The 16831-nt window shown below is 30.8% G+C and overlaps 1 protein-coding gene across 1 annotated transcript; it reads right to left on the reverse strand.

Annotated features, from left to right (window-relative positions):
* Positions 1 to 543: 543 nt before the first annotated feature.
* J4E88_005631 (uncharacterized protein) lies at positions 544 to 912 on the reverse strand (the record flags this gene model as incomplete). The annotated part of the gene is made up of 2 exons (XM_049399266.1): positions 544 to 615; positions 667 to 912. 2 exons carry the CDS (start codon positions 910 to 912, stop codon positions 544 to 546), a joined length of 318 nt encoding a protein of 105 aa, XP_049255057.1.
* Between the last annotated feature and the right edge of the window lie 15919 nt (positions 913 to 16831).

Here is a 16831-nt window from a genome sequence, read left to right on the forward strand (position 1 = left end):
GGCGTGAAGCCTATCAATGACATGACGAGGTCAAAAAAGGAGCGATTCTGCGTTCATATCCGTGTTTTCATACAATGAAACCTTTGTACTTCATTAGATGAAAACCACTGCACAAACCTGTACCCCAGGTGTTGCGAGTGGACTAGCAACGAGGAGTAGATGTAGAGATTCGCATTATCGAAGCATGAAAAAGCATAAAAACGATCAATACACAATAAACATTCAGTACCTTTCATGCAATCCCTCATTCGGCCACTCAAGACGAGCTTATCGCAAGATTTGTAACACTGTCGGCTTACTGCCACATCACTGGTTCCTGCACCAAAGGCGCTGAGAATATTTAAGCTGGCCAGCGATTTCATTGAGGAGCGAGTGTGTTTAAACTACCACCAAGGAGATACATGCAAGTCGCTCGTGAGAGCCGTCATCCCAGTCTACACCAGACACTGCAGGTCTAATGTTGATGGACCATGTCCCTCCGAACACTCCATTCTCGTCCATTCTCCAACCCGAAATGGGCATCAGAATGTCAGCTATCGTCGTTTACTCGGGGCAAAGGCCGTTCTCGGTCAAGAAGTCGCCGAGAGCATCGACGCACCCAGCGCAGCCGCAGAGCTGAGTTAAGTCAGTGGGACTGGGTACTGGAAAGACAATGGGAGGAAATACCGAAGGAGCACCACCGGAAACACAGGCAACGACTGCGGCAACGCCAGCGGGTCCGGTTGCAATACCTGCTGCAATGCAGAAAGCGGCACCGACAACAGCAGCGCAGTCGAAGATGCTGCAGTCGGCTTGCTGGGCAGCGAACTGAATGGCACTGGTCATCTGTTGGTTCTCGCGCTTGGCGATCTCGTTGGGAGCGGCGGCAGCGAGGCCAGCAAGGGCGGCAATGGTGATGGTGGAGAAACGCATGTTGATGGGTTGAGGAGGTGTTGAGCGAAAGGCTGGTAATGTAGTGAAGGTAATGATGTTGTGATGTTGAAGCGTGATGAGTACTTTCAGGTCGACTTCTGGCCGTCCTTTATACTTTCTCGTCCTCACTCAGTCCTCTTTCTTTCTTCATCACCGCTGACTTCGACCGGTCAACTCTTCCAGTCCTCTCGGACGCACACAAAGTTATCACTGTCCCGAACTGGATCACTGTCTCGGGGTTGAGAGCCTTCCTGAGCCTATTACCACATAACTGGCTGTCATTTTGCCCACTCAGCGTTCTGCGACTACTCACCGCAGAGCTTGAGTGGCATTCATGAGGTGCACACGGTGTTTCTCGACTGGCAATGACGGTGGTGGTAAGCTGATCGCATCAGGCTTGGAGGTGTTCGGACGTCGAGACACAAAGACAGTGTTCTGGGGGATGACTATGTGCATGCATCAACCGGCATATGGTGTTCGCAGAATAGAACTACTATGATGATTCGTCGTCGTGATGATCTCAAGGACCTTGGCGGGATTAATGTAGTGAAGATCGTCCTAGGTTACACGACAGTTAATATGGCTATATTACTAGGGCTGGCCTGGTCAGACACTTACTAACTTCTTCTCTAGTACATCGTATGTCTTACATCGGCCTGCGGGGGAGGTTCTGCTTGCCCCGAAACGGTTGTGGCTGGGGAATCTGCTACCGAAAGCGGCCGGAGTAAGGCTGACCGCACATGCTGGCTGACTACTGATTGAAGCCATTTGCCAGTACTAGGCAGTTAAAAGAAGATAGGCTGCTTAGTTATCTTGGCTCTTATGCAGCCAGCACTTTAAGAATATTAAGCTTTAAGAACTGCGAGTTTAAGCAGTAAGATTATACAGCTCTACACACAAAAGCTTTGTAGAGCTTTACTTATCTAGTTCTATGCTAGCCTTACTACATCGTCTTAATACAATGCGTTAATGTACTGCTACTTCGTCTTTAGTAGTAGCTAGAGGAGTTTGCGTGCTATGTATTTAACCTAGAGCTTATTTTAAGTAGGACTCTTAGCAGTTGTACTTCTTCCCGCTTCTTCTTCTTTACTACTACCGCTAACCTCTTTAGATATAGCATTTATATTAATCTAATTCTTGTCCTTCTCTTCCTTAAAATAAGAAAGAAACTATATCTCTTACCTAGACATGTTTAAGAAAGACCTAGAGTAATAGATGCTGCTAATAAGACTATATTCTAGGTTTTTACAGAGAACAGAATCTATAGTTACTATAGTTCTCGCCTATATAGTCTTTTAGAATATCTTAAAGTTGCATTTATATAGCTCTAAGCCTACTATATTATAATAGAGCGTAATATTCTTATATAGTAGAAATGTTAATAATAAAGTAAGTGCGCTCTTAAATTTAATAGTCTTAGACATATTAGCAAAATTATTCTTAGTAGTATTTATATTCTATCTTCTATTCTAGTGTGCCTACTCTAACGCGTAGAAGAACTTGTTCTATAGAATCTTAAGATAGATAGACGTAACGTTATTACTCTACTTCTAGTACTTTACTAACGCTAATACGCAAGTAGAAAACCTATTATCTAGCTATAAGAATATAGTAAACTTATTAATAATATTGTAGAACCTGTTGCAGTATTTTAGTTCTACTTTCTTGTAAGTACGTTAGAGAGACTAGATGTTATAAGAGAATACACTATTATTGTTAATAACCTAGGTAAAGAGTTCTATTAGTAGGTTTAGAAGTAATGTAGCAGAATATAGCAATAAAGTTAGAACTACTTAATAATTATAGCAGAGAAAGTCTACTAAGAGAATAATATCTAGTCTGCTTATGCAATCTACAAGTATAGTAGTAATAGTCTCTATAGTGTGCTTAGTAACGTAGATAAACTTCTTAACTATAGATCTGCGTAGCCTGTTAAAGAGAATAAGGCTAGCTAGAAGAGGTTCTAGATAACTAGAAGAGATTGTAAGTAGCTAGAACTAGATCTTAACAACGTAGCAGAGGTTAAAAAAGCTATACATAGGTAGCGTAAAGGTAGGTATCTTGCAAATTTCTTCTGTAATCTATACGCAATACAACAGTATATAAATATATAATACAAGAAGTAGTATACGTTTATTCTTCTTGCCTATAGTCTTAAGCATATTAAGAAGGGCCTAGAGCTTAGTAGGCAACATTCTAACGTAGATAGTAATACGTTTTAATTAAAAAGACAGAAGAACAACGCGCAGAATAGAGTAAGAGGTTGTTAATAGTATATAAGTATTATAGATAGAGGATAATTGCTTCTAATGTAGATTAGTAGCGCTTAGTAATATCGCGTTTCTAAGGTTATCTTTACTTTACTACTGTCTTTTACTACATTAACGCTAGGTTGCTAGAGTAACCTGTTAACTTACTATTATTTAGAACAACTCTAGCCTGCTGCCTAGAAGCTACTACGCTAGTTCTTCTCTTCTACCTTTAACGTTTCTAGTTCTAACCCTTCTATACTCTAACTACAACACAATAGTTCTAAAAATACTAACGCTTTATAACTTATATTCTAGAAAACTTAAAGTAAGAAATAAGGCTAGACTATAGCTATAGGCAGGTTAAGAAAAGGCTTGCGATAACTAGTACTGCTAAAATTATAATACTAGCACTATATTAAGAAAAGATATTCTCTAGAGCTTTAACATCTACTACACGCTCTACAAAGAGGTAGAGTTTTTTACAGTATAGTAGATAATTAATAACAATGCGTATACGCTAGACTTTACTAAGAAAGAGAATCTATTTATCTAAGACAACCTAATTAACGCACTAGAAAACTACTACTTACTCTTTACTACGCGCAATATTCTCTAAGTATAGCAAGACTATGCTATATAAGGCTTTATTACTAAGATTTACTATAAGTTTAAAGAGTATTCTAACCTAGCTAACTAGTTATTAGGCTGTAAGCAACAGCGCTACAATATAGTGTTTAAGAATAGCTTACTACGCAAGCAACTTCTACGCTCTGCCTAGAAAAGTATTCTAGTATACTATAAAATTATTATTTAGTACTACTATAGTAGTACAAATAAGAAAGTTATGTATTTACGTAATATTATTAACAAGAAAGAGAATAATATTCTAGACAATAACTATAACCTTAAGATTAAGTAGGTACAAGCAATCTTCTCTTTTTAAGCGCTAACAAGCATAGCTGTATCTACTATAATAGATTTCTCGCCTAGCTTACTACCTTAGACCTAATTAACTTTAATAAAGCCTATAATAAGCTATTTAGCGTATTTAACAATAGCTGTAATTCTATTAATAACCTCTTAGATCTTCTTTAGTTTATATATAACGCGTATCTAGTTAATAGAGTATATAGCGTAGTTATTAGTTAATAGTTTAAAGGCTAGAGTTAATAGAATAGCAGCAAACTAGAGAGGCGTATAGAGAAATAATACTAGCTATAGCTATAGTAGATAGAGACAAGGGTCTAGAGCACAAGAGTATATCTATTCTACGTTAATTGTATTTAGTTATTAGACAGGTTCTTTAGACTACATAAAAGGTAGGCTTAGAAGTAGAATTAACCTTAGACTCTTCTCTATACTCGCAGCTCTAAGTCTTACGTGTATATACTTCTATTTACATATTTAACGTATAGTAAGAAGCTTAGTAGTTAGCTAGAAGAACTAGAGTGCCTATTGCCTTTACTATCTTCTAATGCAAAGTTGTCTAGCTCTTTACTAATAAGTTATAGTAGAGGCTACTCTAGTACTATAGAAGAGCGCCTATACTAGCGTTATTAACTACTTTAATCTATATACTATATAAAGCTCTATAAATTCTATTCTAAAATAAGTTCGCGTATAGAGCTTTATAGTTATAGTTGTATAAGCTAGCTCTAACTTCTCTTTATAGAACTTTTCTTCTATATAATAAGTTTAACGCCTACGCGCAGCCTAGGACTATATACTACTAAAAGAATACCTCTTCTTCTTAGATGTTTAAGCATCTTAACATAGCTATACAGAGACTATAGCGCTATAGTATAATTCTATATATTTATTCTACAAAGTAGATAGAGTTAAGAAACTAAAGAATATATAGATACTATTATTATAACTTATCTCTTATAGGCGCACAAGCTTAAAGTATATCTAGCTACTTAGTTACTAATAATAATAACTCTACCTCTATTCTCTATCTCTTTGTCTTTCTCTAATACTACCTATCTACGCCTACGTAGCTTTGCCTTGTTAGCGTTCTTATCTTCTACTTTAGAGTCTGTAGTTACAGTAGATAGTGTTTTATTCTTTCTAAGTCTTCTTATATGCTTTATAGTCTTCTCTAGTAAATTTATTACTATCTTATCTATTCTCTCTTATATAATTAGCTAGGCTACTAGCACTTACTTACTAGTAGCTTTTATTATAGTTCTCTTTACCTCTTTCTAGATAAGGTAGAAGTTCTCTAAGACAAACTTTCTTAAAAAGACCCTTAACTCTAATCTCTTATTCTTAGTAAAGTTAATTAGGTAGACTATTAAGTTAGCTAGTAGCGAAGAGAATATTACGCTCTATCTACCTAGTGTATAGTAAACTTTATTATATATAATATTAATCTTAGCTATAACTTTAGCTATAATAGTAGCTTTAGCTATAATAGTAGCCTAATCTATTTTCGCGCTGTTATATTCTAACTCTACCTCTAGTATAGGTAACGTACTATTCTTAGCTTTATTGTCTTAGATAATAGTAAAGCTTAGACTCTCTAGAAAAAGTTTAAGATAGCGTAGCGCAGCAACTAGGTACTTACAGAGCTTAGCCTCTAGCTAACTAAAGTTGTCCGCGTAGTTGTAAGTTACAGTAATTACGTTTTTAGCCTTAATAATAGCTATAATAGACTTGCCTAGTAGCTAAAGCTTATTTAATACATCTTAAGCGCTACTCTTTTATGTTACTATAGAAAAGAGTAGAGAATTAAGCGTATCTAGGCACTCTAAAGTAGTTCTTAATACGCTAATAGTCTACGCAACAAACAGCTGTAATAGCATACTTAATATGCTTTCTTTAGCGTTGCTATTAGTCTCTACTTAACTACTATCTTAGGCGTTACTATTAGTTTTTGCAACCTTATCTATTCTTACTTACTTTACTACTACTAGCTACGTAGTAGTTGCTAGGCGCTTTGCTAATAACGCTAAGAGAGACTATAAGAGAAGTAGGTTAGTAGGTAAGTAGTATATACAGCAGCGCGAGGTTATACCTTCTCTAAGTATGCCTAGTATTAAGCCTTAAGGTTAGCAATATTACCTAAGAGTTAGATCTAATATTTGTATAAGAAAATGTTAGCGTTTAGGTTAATAAGAAACTACTTTATTATTGCTTTAGTTAGAGTATTAAATACTGTAATCTTCTTATTAATGCTATTATTGCTACACTTAAGCGCCTTATTATTAACTAGTCTCTTAATAGTAGGTTCTAATATTATAGAATTAGAAAGAAGTAGAATAGAAAGAGGTAGAGATCTAATTTAGTGCTTTACAGAAACGTAAAGCAGCAAAACACAGAGATATAAGATATAGTTATTAGTAATAAGAAGAAGAAGCTAAGAGCGCTAAATTAAGGTTTAGAGTACCTATCTACGCGTAGCGTGTGTAAGAATAAGCAGTTACGTAGTAGCGTAAGAAAGAGAAGAGAACAAAAAGAGAATAAAAAGAGAAGTTATAGTAGAGACGCAGAGAATACGCAGAGAATACATAAAGAATATATAGAGAATACGCGTATAATAAAGAAGATTAATAGAAGAAAGAAGAGAGGAGAAGATACTACAAGGTAAGAAAGATGTAGTGCTCTTGCATCTTTCTAACCTACTACGCTAAGTAAACCTTACCTCTTAAACACTATATATACGCTTACTACTACTTACTACTAGTCTCTTATAGTTGCTTCTATTAGTTTCTTAGCGTTCTACTCTTCTCTTCTAATAGCACTAACACACACAAGCGTTCTAACAGCCTAATACTATACTAGTTAAAGTTATCTCTACTACCTAGCGTTCTATAACTATTGTTAATAACTAGCACCTACCTAAGTAGGCCTTTTACCTAACTAAACTATTAATCGCTTTAGAAGATACTTCTCTGCACCTCTACCCCTCTAAAATCTCTACCTCTTCTTTACTCTCTATAGTCTACCTAGAAAGTAGAACGCTATAGCAACGCTACTACTACCTACGCTGCTCTTCTTGCGTATAGTATTATAACTAGCTAGACTAACTAATAAGTGTAAGAAGAAGCTTAGAATTACTACTAAGCAATCTAAATTCTATAATAAGGCAGCGCCTGCAACTATTAACTATCGCAAACTTACGTAGAGTAACTTTTACAAGTACTATAAAACTATTTATAATATTAACTATAAACTAATAATATATACCTATAAGACTCTTATTAATTATGTATATAGTTTTCTAGAGTGTATAGCAACTATTTATAAAGAGACACTATTAGAGAAGATTATAGTATATATTATCTATATCTCTATATTAGATAGAGACTAACTTATTCTAGGCTAGAACGCTGTATAGTTATAAATACGCGCTTTAGTACTAGATTAATACCTACATACCTAACTTCGCAATAATAGAACATAAGTATCTCTCTAGAGTGCTAAGGCATATCTATATAATAGCTATTAAGTAGAATCTTTTAACACAACACTATAAAAAGAACAAGTTAAAAGAGTTTAAGTTAGGCCTTTTATTTGTAGAGGTAATATTACTATATAAAGGTGTCTTTAACACAAAATAACACTATATTATATAAGTACTCTTATATATTACGTCTACGCAACCTAGTAGTATTACTATTAGACATAGCTACTAAAAAGGTATACTACTTAGAGGTATAATTAGCGCCTCTATGCCTACTCGCGCTAAGTCTTATATATTAAAGTAGTTAGACTTTAAGTTTAAAAAGTTTAATTAAGAATATTATTATATTATTATCTTCTACTATCTTAAAGAAAGTAACAATCTGTACAGCTAGAGTAATAAGCAAAGCGCCTACTAATTCTTCTTTGCGCCTAAATAAGAACGCCTTTACTTTAACTTAAGCGCTCTCCTCTTTACTAAAGGTAAGGCGTAGACGCTAAGAAACTAGATTTATATACTAACTATCTATAGCCTATACCTACAGCCTATTTATAGACAACTTTAATATTCTTCTTAGCAAAGAGTTAGATTAATTCTCTATAGTTAGACTAGAAGTAGCTAAGTAGGCTGTACTTATCGCAGTAAATACTAAGTGTAAGCTTATTATTAGATAGAAGATGCAATTAAGAGCCCTTAATAGAAAGCTTTAGTAGCTCTATCTTTCTATTAGAATTCTCTACTATATCTCTATATACGCGTTTAGATAATAGGCTACGTAAGAAGCTAAGAGTATGCACTTAACTAAAGAGGCTATAGCACTACTTAACTATACCTCTACTAACCTAACTACAATACTTAACTATAATTACTATAGTTTTAGAAGGCAAGACGTAACCTTCTTTAGGCTAGGTAGTAAGAGCCTTACTAGCGCGTTAATCTATAAGTTTTTTTCGCTATTAAATAAACTAGTAAGTACTTATTCTTTGCATTTTCTTCTGTCTGTCTAGCCTTCTTACGTATAAATAACGTTTACTAATCTTATAGACCTATAGTAGAATAGAAACATATTAGTAGAATTATTAAGCTAGTTACTAAAAGAGAAGATTAACGCACACGCACAGTAGCTTATTATATTAGACCTATAGTACAAGAGCCTTAAAGCTAAACTCTACTACATCCTTAAATAAACACACAAGACGCTCTAAGCCTATAGCTACCTTCTTTATAATAAGCTATACTAGATAATAGCTAAGAACATAGTTAGGTACAGAGCGCTAACAGAGAGTACTAACTAACTTAATCTAGTAGAGATAAGAAAGAAGCTTAAAGAGCACTTTGTTCTACGCAGAAATAAGTAGAGAGGTATTACCTAACGCGCTAAAGATAAGTTACGTAAGATACTATTAGAGAATATATTAGAGCGTAGCTAATAGATAGCTAGGTAAGTAGAAAGAATAGAGCTTAGAGAAGATAATAATAAAAAAATGCTCGCTAAAGAGATAGATGCTAGAGTAGTAAGATATAAATAAGACAAGTCTAAGATATAGAAGGTATTCTTATAGAGCTAAATGCTTATAGCTAACTCTAAAGAAGCTAACACATTATTTAAGAAATAGAGGGTCTTTATTAGGCGCTAAGTTAATAAGGTAGATAAACTAATTAGTAGCGCAGAGCTGCGTTGTCTACTATACGCAGCTAATCTAACTATATCTTAGAGTATATTTACCTCTATCTTTACAAAGTATATTTACTAACTTTATATAGCTATAAAGAACAAAATATAGCTTAGACTATATCTTAACTTACACCTTAAGAGAACTATGTATACACGTAATAAGTAGGTAATTTAAGTATTTAAGATTAACTTAGCTAACTCTAAGAAAGAAAAGGTTATATACCTACTGTACAAAAGAATAACTATTAAGAACTAAAGGTAGTTTCTAGATTATGTTTAAAGGCTCTATAGAAAGTAGATCTAGACTATAGTTAAGCTAGAAGTAGAGAAGAAGTTAGAAGTAGAAGAGAAGTAGCTAGTTATAGCTACAGCACAAGAGCTAAGTAGATAGTAATATTATTAACGTGCTTCTTGTTAAGCACCTAGTGCTACCTTACTTATCTATAGCTCTATACACTTAATTATACTTATACAAAGATTTAATTACGCTAGTCTCTTTATCTTTCTTAATATATTTACACGTTTATATTAATAGCTTTATAGACTCTTTTATAGTAGTCTATTTGTACATATATATCTATATATATATATCTATAGCTTTAAAGACCTTCTATATTAGTTAATTTATGTATATCTATCTATATATCTACTTATTTATTTCTATAGTACTATAATAACCTAGAGATAACAAGATAGCTATATCTTCTACATCTTATACAACTTATGCGCAAGAAGATACTATATAAAAGAGAAAAGTATATTATATTTCTACAAACCTCTATTTATTTATTAGAGTTACTGTTAAGCTCTTAGATAGTATAAAATAGGTAAAGTAAAAGACATTATATACTTATATAAGCTAGAAGAAAGAGCTAGCAGTTAGTGTATCTATTCTAATAGTACTTAGTGCTAGCTACCTTTTATGTCTGTTGCTCTAGTGTTAACTCTAGCACTACCTAGTACTACCTAGCACTACCTAGCACTACCTAGCACTAATTTCTAGAATATATAGACTCTAAGCGCTCTAAGGTCTTAGTATATTGTTTAGTACACTTCTTAGACTATCTTAGACTTATCTCTTCTATATACTACTATAAACAAAACTACATTCTAGTCTAATATGTCTATGCCTTAGAATTAGTTCTCTTTAATAGTGTAGGCATTGTAGTACTTAGAGAGATAAGTAATATAGAAGGTTAAGGTATAGAGAATAATAAGAGGTGTATTAGTAGCAGTCTCTTTAATAGCCTATTTACAGTTATTAGAGAAGAGAAAGCGCGCGTAAATATCTTAGCTAACTTTCTTAATAGAGTTCTTAGTGTTGCAGATAATTATTAGGTAGTTTAGGTAAGTTAGATAAAAGTTCTTAATATTAAGAGTAGAAAGCTTAGAGGTGTAATAGCTAGTCTAGTAGAAGTATATAGTCTCTATATGTATTGCATAGTTGTTAACTTAATAGTTAAAGGTATTTGCGTTAGCGTTATTAAGCTCGCTAGCTAGTAGATTAGAGATTAGCCTAAATAAGAGGGGACTATAGAGAGGTAGAATAGAGGTCTAATTCTGTGCTTCTTATTAGTATACACTAAGAAAGTAATACAATTCTTCTTATAGAGGAGAGAAGGTTATTAACCTAGAGCTATTGCTTAACGCCTTAAGTCTAATTGCGAGATTTAATAGACATTTTGCGAATGCTTAGAGTTAGTTATTAAGTTTAGTGTACTATTGTAGTTAAATAATTATTACTTATTAGAAGTAGGTTAATAAATAAAGAATTTAAGGCGTAGAGAATAAAGAGAGAGACTAAGAGGTCTAGGTCTCTTTATAGTTCTATTAGAGTGCTTATAGTTACTAATATTACGTAAACTTACCTAGTAGTTATTATTACTCTCTTTACTATAGCTATTACTACAGCCTTAATATTTAATAGAAAACTACTAAACAACAACGTCCGCGTAAGAAGAAATACCTAGGCCCTGCCTTCTAACCTAGCGTATACTTATATTCTAGCTAATTACTACTATAACTAAGGTTTATGTTAGTAGAAGATAACAGCACGTAGATATATAATAGGTTTAGTTAGCACTATAAGAGCACAGAAGTGCGCAGAGTAGAATAAATATAATAGATAACTAATATTAACACGTTAAATGTACAAACGCAATAATGCTATACACACGCTCTAGGCTCTTAGCTTCTAGCCTAGTTAATCTACTAGCATAAAGATTCTACGCAACCTTAGAAAGCTGTTAATACACGCTACCTAGTCCTGCATCTAACTCTAAGTTAAAGTTATCTAGTAAGAAAGTATAGCAATAGATTAAAGTCTATATTAGGCGTAGTAGTAGTTAAACTATCTAACGTGCAGCTATAAACTTAGTAGATAATAATAAGAGTAGCATTGCACCTTAAGTGCTAATAGTAGCTATAGTATTATGCAGCTTTGCCTTGTTCTCTACCTTGCTTTCTATCTTCTTACTATTACCTCTATTTAACTCTTTATGTCTATTATCTTTCTCTTCTACTATAGTAGACAGGTCTATTACGTATATACTATTCTCTACGTCTAACTTAAACTTAGGTCTAAAACCTTTAGTGTTTTGTATAGCTATCTAGGTAGCAAGAGCTACTAGTTGCGTACAAGACTCTGTCTACTTAGAGCTTAGACTACTTATATCTAAGACTAGCTACTAGTATAAAGTAGAAATGTATAGTAAAAGTCTAATAGGCGTAGGCGTAAGTAGTTTCTACTCTTACAACTAGTAAGCCTACGCTTAAGATGCATAAGCTATATAGGTTGCTTATGTCTATATATAGCTGTAGATTGCTATACTAGAGGTTATTACTACTATAGTGCTTTCTTTAGATACTATACTTTGTTTACAAGGTAGCTAGTACAAAGTTAGTACTTATAGATGTAGAGATAATAGACTAAAGTCTACTAAGATAGAGGCTTAACGTTAGTATAGTACTATAGGTATTAGTTATCTATACTTAGCTTACGCGCTTATTATAAATTAAGACATACCTTACTACTAATCTAAGTAGGCTAACGCTAGCGCTAGCGCTGTAGACTAGAAAGTAAAGCTTATCTTTATAGTAGAGTATATTGCGCGTATAATAGAAGAGAAGTTACTATTACTATATATTTTATCTTTAAGTAATCTCTTTATAGGTATCTTTACTATAGCGTAGTACTAGTAGAGATATATAGTAGTATATAAAGAAGAGCGTATAATATTATTTACTTTAAAAGCTATAAGAGCTATATTATACTTAAAATTATAAAGTAGCTCTTAGTATTCTCTATATCTTCTTTTCTTCTAAAAGCTTCTACTTATTATCTTTTATACTAATTATCTATAATATAGATATATATAGTCTTATAGTATTTTTATTTAATTACTTTATTTCTATTTTCTAGTAGAAAGACTAGATCTAATTAAAGCTTAAAACCTATATTTATATTAGTAATATAGCTTTTATATTACTAAAACTTTTATTTTAATAAGTTTAAGTAATTTATATATATTACTTACTACTTTTATAATTTACTTTAATATTTTTAACTTTTTTTTATAAAAAGAAATATTTTAGTAAAATTATTTAATATTCTATACTTATATTTTCTTTATATATATACTATAATTAAAGTTTAGTAAATAAAAGTAACTTTACTAAAAGAAAAAAACTTTATATATATTAGTAAAATAGTTTATTACTAGATAGTTTAGTTAAGATTATTAATAAAGTATAATTACTATACTTCTTTTTCTACTATACTTTTAGAAGTATATTTTATATTTTATTCTAGTATTTTATAATAATATAAATACTATAGAAATAGTTCTAATTATATATTTCTATTAGTATAATAAGTTTTTAAAAACTATACTTATTAAAGTATTAAAAAAATAGAATATAGTCTTTTATTAATATAAATATTATTAGCTTTTTTTATATTTCTATTCTACACTATCTATATATATATATATTATTTCTATTTTTAATTAGTATATATATATAGTAATATAGTTTTTTATATTAGTAAACTTTTATATAGCTATAAATATATTTCTTTACTAATATATTACTACTAAAGCTTAGTATTTTAGAAATCTACTTAGATATTAATATATATACTACTAAGCTAATATATCTACTATATTATAAAGCTTTAAAGCTATAGATCTAGTAACTTTTAAAAATATATACTTCTTAAGATAGAAATATTCTACTTAAAGTATAAAGATTAAGACTAGATTTTAAAATTACTATTTTAATATATTTAAAATTTATTATAACACTAATATTCTAAAATATAACTAAAATATAAGAATATTATAATTATATATAGTTTTATAAAAGTATAATACTTTCTATATACTATATTACTTACTTCTAAAACTAATTTTATATATAGTTATTAATATAAAGTATTACTAAGATATAAAGCTACTTATATATAAAGTTAGCTATTAATAAAATTACTAATATATAAACTTACTTATAAATAAAATTACTCTTATAGTAATATACTTATATATTAAGTTTATAGTAAAGAAAAATACTAATCTAAATATTTATTAATATACTATATTAGTAGTAAGCTATATTACTTATATATTATTATATATTTATATTATACTATATATATCTTATATTACTAGTATACTAACCTATAAAGATACTATATTACTCGTGCACTAACTCGCCCGCGCACTAAGTTATCTACGCACTAACCTACTCGCCTACTAAGTTATCTACGCACTAACTTACTCGCGTACTAACTTATCTACGCACTAACTTACTTGCGCACTAAGTTTCTTGCGCACTATATTTCTTGTACACTATATTTCTCGCACACTATATTTCTCGCGCACTAAGTTTCTTACGCACTATATTTCTTGCGCACTATATTCCTCGCGCACTATATTTCTTGCGCACTATATTTCTTACGTACTATATTTCTCGCGCACTATATTTCTCGCGCACTATATTTCTTGCGCACTATATTCTCTCTACGCACTCTTCTTCTCTTATAAACTTCTCTACGCGTAAACTTCTCTACGCGCAAGGCTACTTACATCTAAAGCTACTTACCTCTAACCTTACTTACCTCTAGAATTACCTGCCTCTAAAGTTACTTACCTCTAACGTTACTTACATCTAAACCTACTTAAGCGTAACGTTACTAACGCGCAACCCTACACGCGCGTAAGAATATTTACCTACTATCTTATATACTTTAGTAATTAACTATAGGTAAAGTTATTAATATATAAACGTATTCGCGTATAAGATTATTTCTCTACTACGTTATTTATATCTAAAACTACGTCTTTATAAAATCTCTACTCTATTAATCTACTTACGTATATAGCTACTTATATATTAACTACTCTTTTTATAAGAATACTAATATATAAAGTAATATACGTAAAAGATTACTTATATATAAAGATCTTTAACTAGAAATCTATCTATAAATATAAAAAACTATATATTAGTTTAATTAATTATAATATTTCTTATATAAGAGAATTATCTAGATAAAGTTTAAATTTAAGTTATTATACTTATATATAAAATATCTAGCTTATAAAATTAGTTTCTAATAATAACATAAGTTTATTAAATATTTATAAATATAAACTTATCTTCTATATTTATACTTATATATATTATTCTTTACTATTAAAGCTATATATCTAAAATATATATCTAAGAATATAAAATAAAATACTTAATAAAATCTATACCTAAAAGATTCTTCTAGTAGATAAGTAGCTATAGTAGTATAGCTATAGTTTAAATCTTTAGAGTTTATATAAATTAGATTAAAGTATTATAGTATTTCTAGATAGCTCTAAAATTACTATACTATAGTTTAAAGTAAAGTTTAGTTATATAGTAAAGATATTTCTTATAGAATAAGTATAATTTAAAATTTAATAGTTTAAAATAGCTATTTCTTCTTTACTACTACTAACCTCTTATAGTTAGAAATAAATTCTAATATAGCTTTTACTTTTCTTTATATTATAAGAGAAAAGAAAGTATTTATAATATATAGCTATATTTAAAATAGATATAGAGTAATAGATACTTCTAATAAGACTTTATAATAGGTTCTTACAAAGAATAGAAATCTAGAGCTTATTTTAAGTAGAACTCTTAGAGTCTTAGTAGTTGTACTTCTTTCCGCCTCTTCTTCTTTACTACTACTACTTACCTCTTTAAATGTAGTATCTATATTAATTTAATTCTTATTCTTCTCTTTCTTAAAATAAGAACAAAACTATATCTCTTACCTAGATATATTTAACAAAGACCTAGAGCAATAAATACTACTAACAAGACTATACTCTAAGTTCTCGCAGAGAACAGAATCTATAGTTACTATAGTTCTTGCCTGTATAGTCTTTTAGAATATCTTAAAGTTGCATTTATATAGCTCTAAGCCTACTATATTATAATAGAGCGTAACATTCTTACATAGCAGAAATATTAATAATAAGGCAAGTGCGCTCTTAAATTTAATAGTCTTAGACATATTAGCAAAATTATTCTTAGTAGTATTTATATTCTATCTTCTATTCTAGTGTATCTACTCTAATGCGTAGAAGAACTTATTCTATAGAATTTTAAGATAGACAGACGTAACGTTATTACTCTACTTCTAGTACTTTACTAACACTAACGCGCAAGTAGAAAACCTATAGTCTAGCTATAAGAATATAGTAGACTTATTAGTAGTCTTATAGAACCTATTACAGCATTTTAGTTCTACTTTCTTATAAGTACGTTAGAGAGACTAGATATTATAAGAGAATATACTCTTATTTCTAATAGTTAAAAGAAAGAGTTCTATTATAAGATTTAGAAGTAATGCATTAGAACGTTGTAAGAAACCTAGTATTACTTAATAATTATAGCGGGTAAAGTCTACCTAGGTACTAAGAGAATAATATCTAGTCTGCTAATGCAATCTATAAGTATAGTAGTAATAGTCTCTGTGTTATACTTAGTAATGTAGACAAACTTTTTAACTATAGATCTGCGTAGACTATTAAAGAGAATAAGGCTAACTAGAAGAAGTTCTAGAAAACTAGAAGAAATTAATAGTAGCCTACGCAAGATCTTAGTAATATAGTAGAGATTAGAGGCGCTGTGTATAGGTAGCGTAAAGGCAGGTATTCTGCAAATATTTTCTATAATCTACACGCAACATAATAGCATATAAAGATATAATACAAGAAGTAGTATATATTTATTCTCTTTGCCTATAATCTTAAGCGTATTAACAAGAGCCTAGAGCTTATTAGGCAACATTCTAACGTAGATAGTAATGCGTTTTAATTAAAAAGATAGAGAGATAACGCAAGAGATAGATTAAGTAGTTACTACAAGTATATAGTATAAGTATGTAGTAGTAAATTATAAGTTCTAATTAATGTTGTTATATACGTATAGGCGCTAATTTTACCTAGAACTAGCGCGTACTGTTTAATCTTACCTATATATAAAGTCTCTATCTTACTCTACTAACTTCTAATCTATAAAGCGCTAACTACAATAAGATAG

The sequence above is a fragment of the Alternaria novae-zelandiae genome, assembly GCF_023758075.1.
Source record: "Alternaria novae-zelandiae strain BMP 2774 chromosome Unknown scaffold_10, whole genome shotgun sequence".
Taxonomy (NCBI): domain Eukaryota; kingdom Fungi; phylum Ascomycota; class Dothideomycetes; order Pleosporales; family Pleosporaceae; genus Alternaria; species Alternaria novae-zelandiae.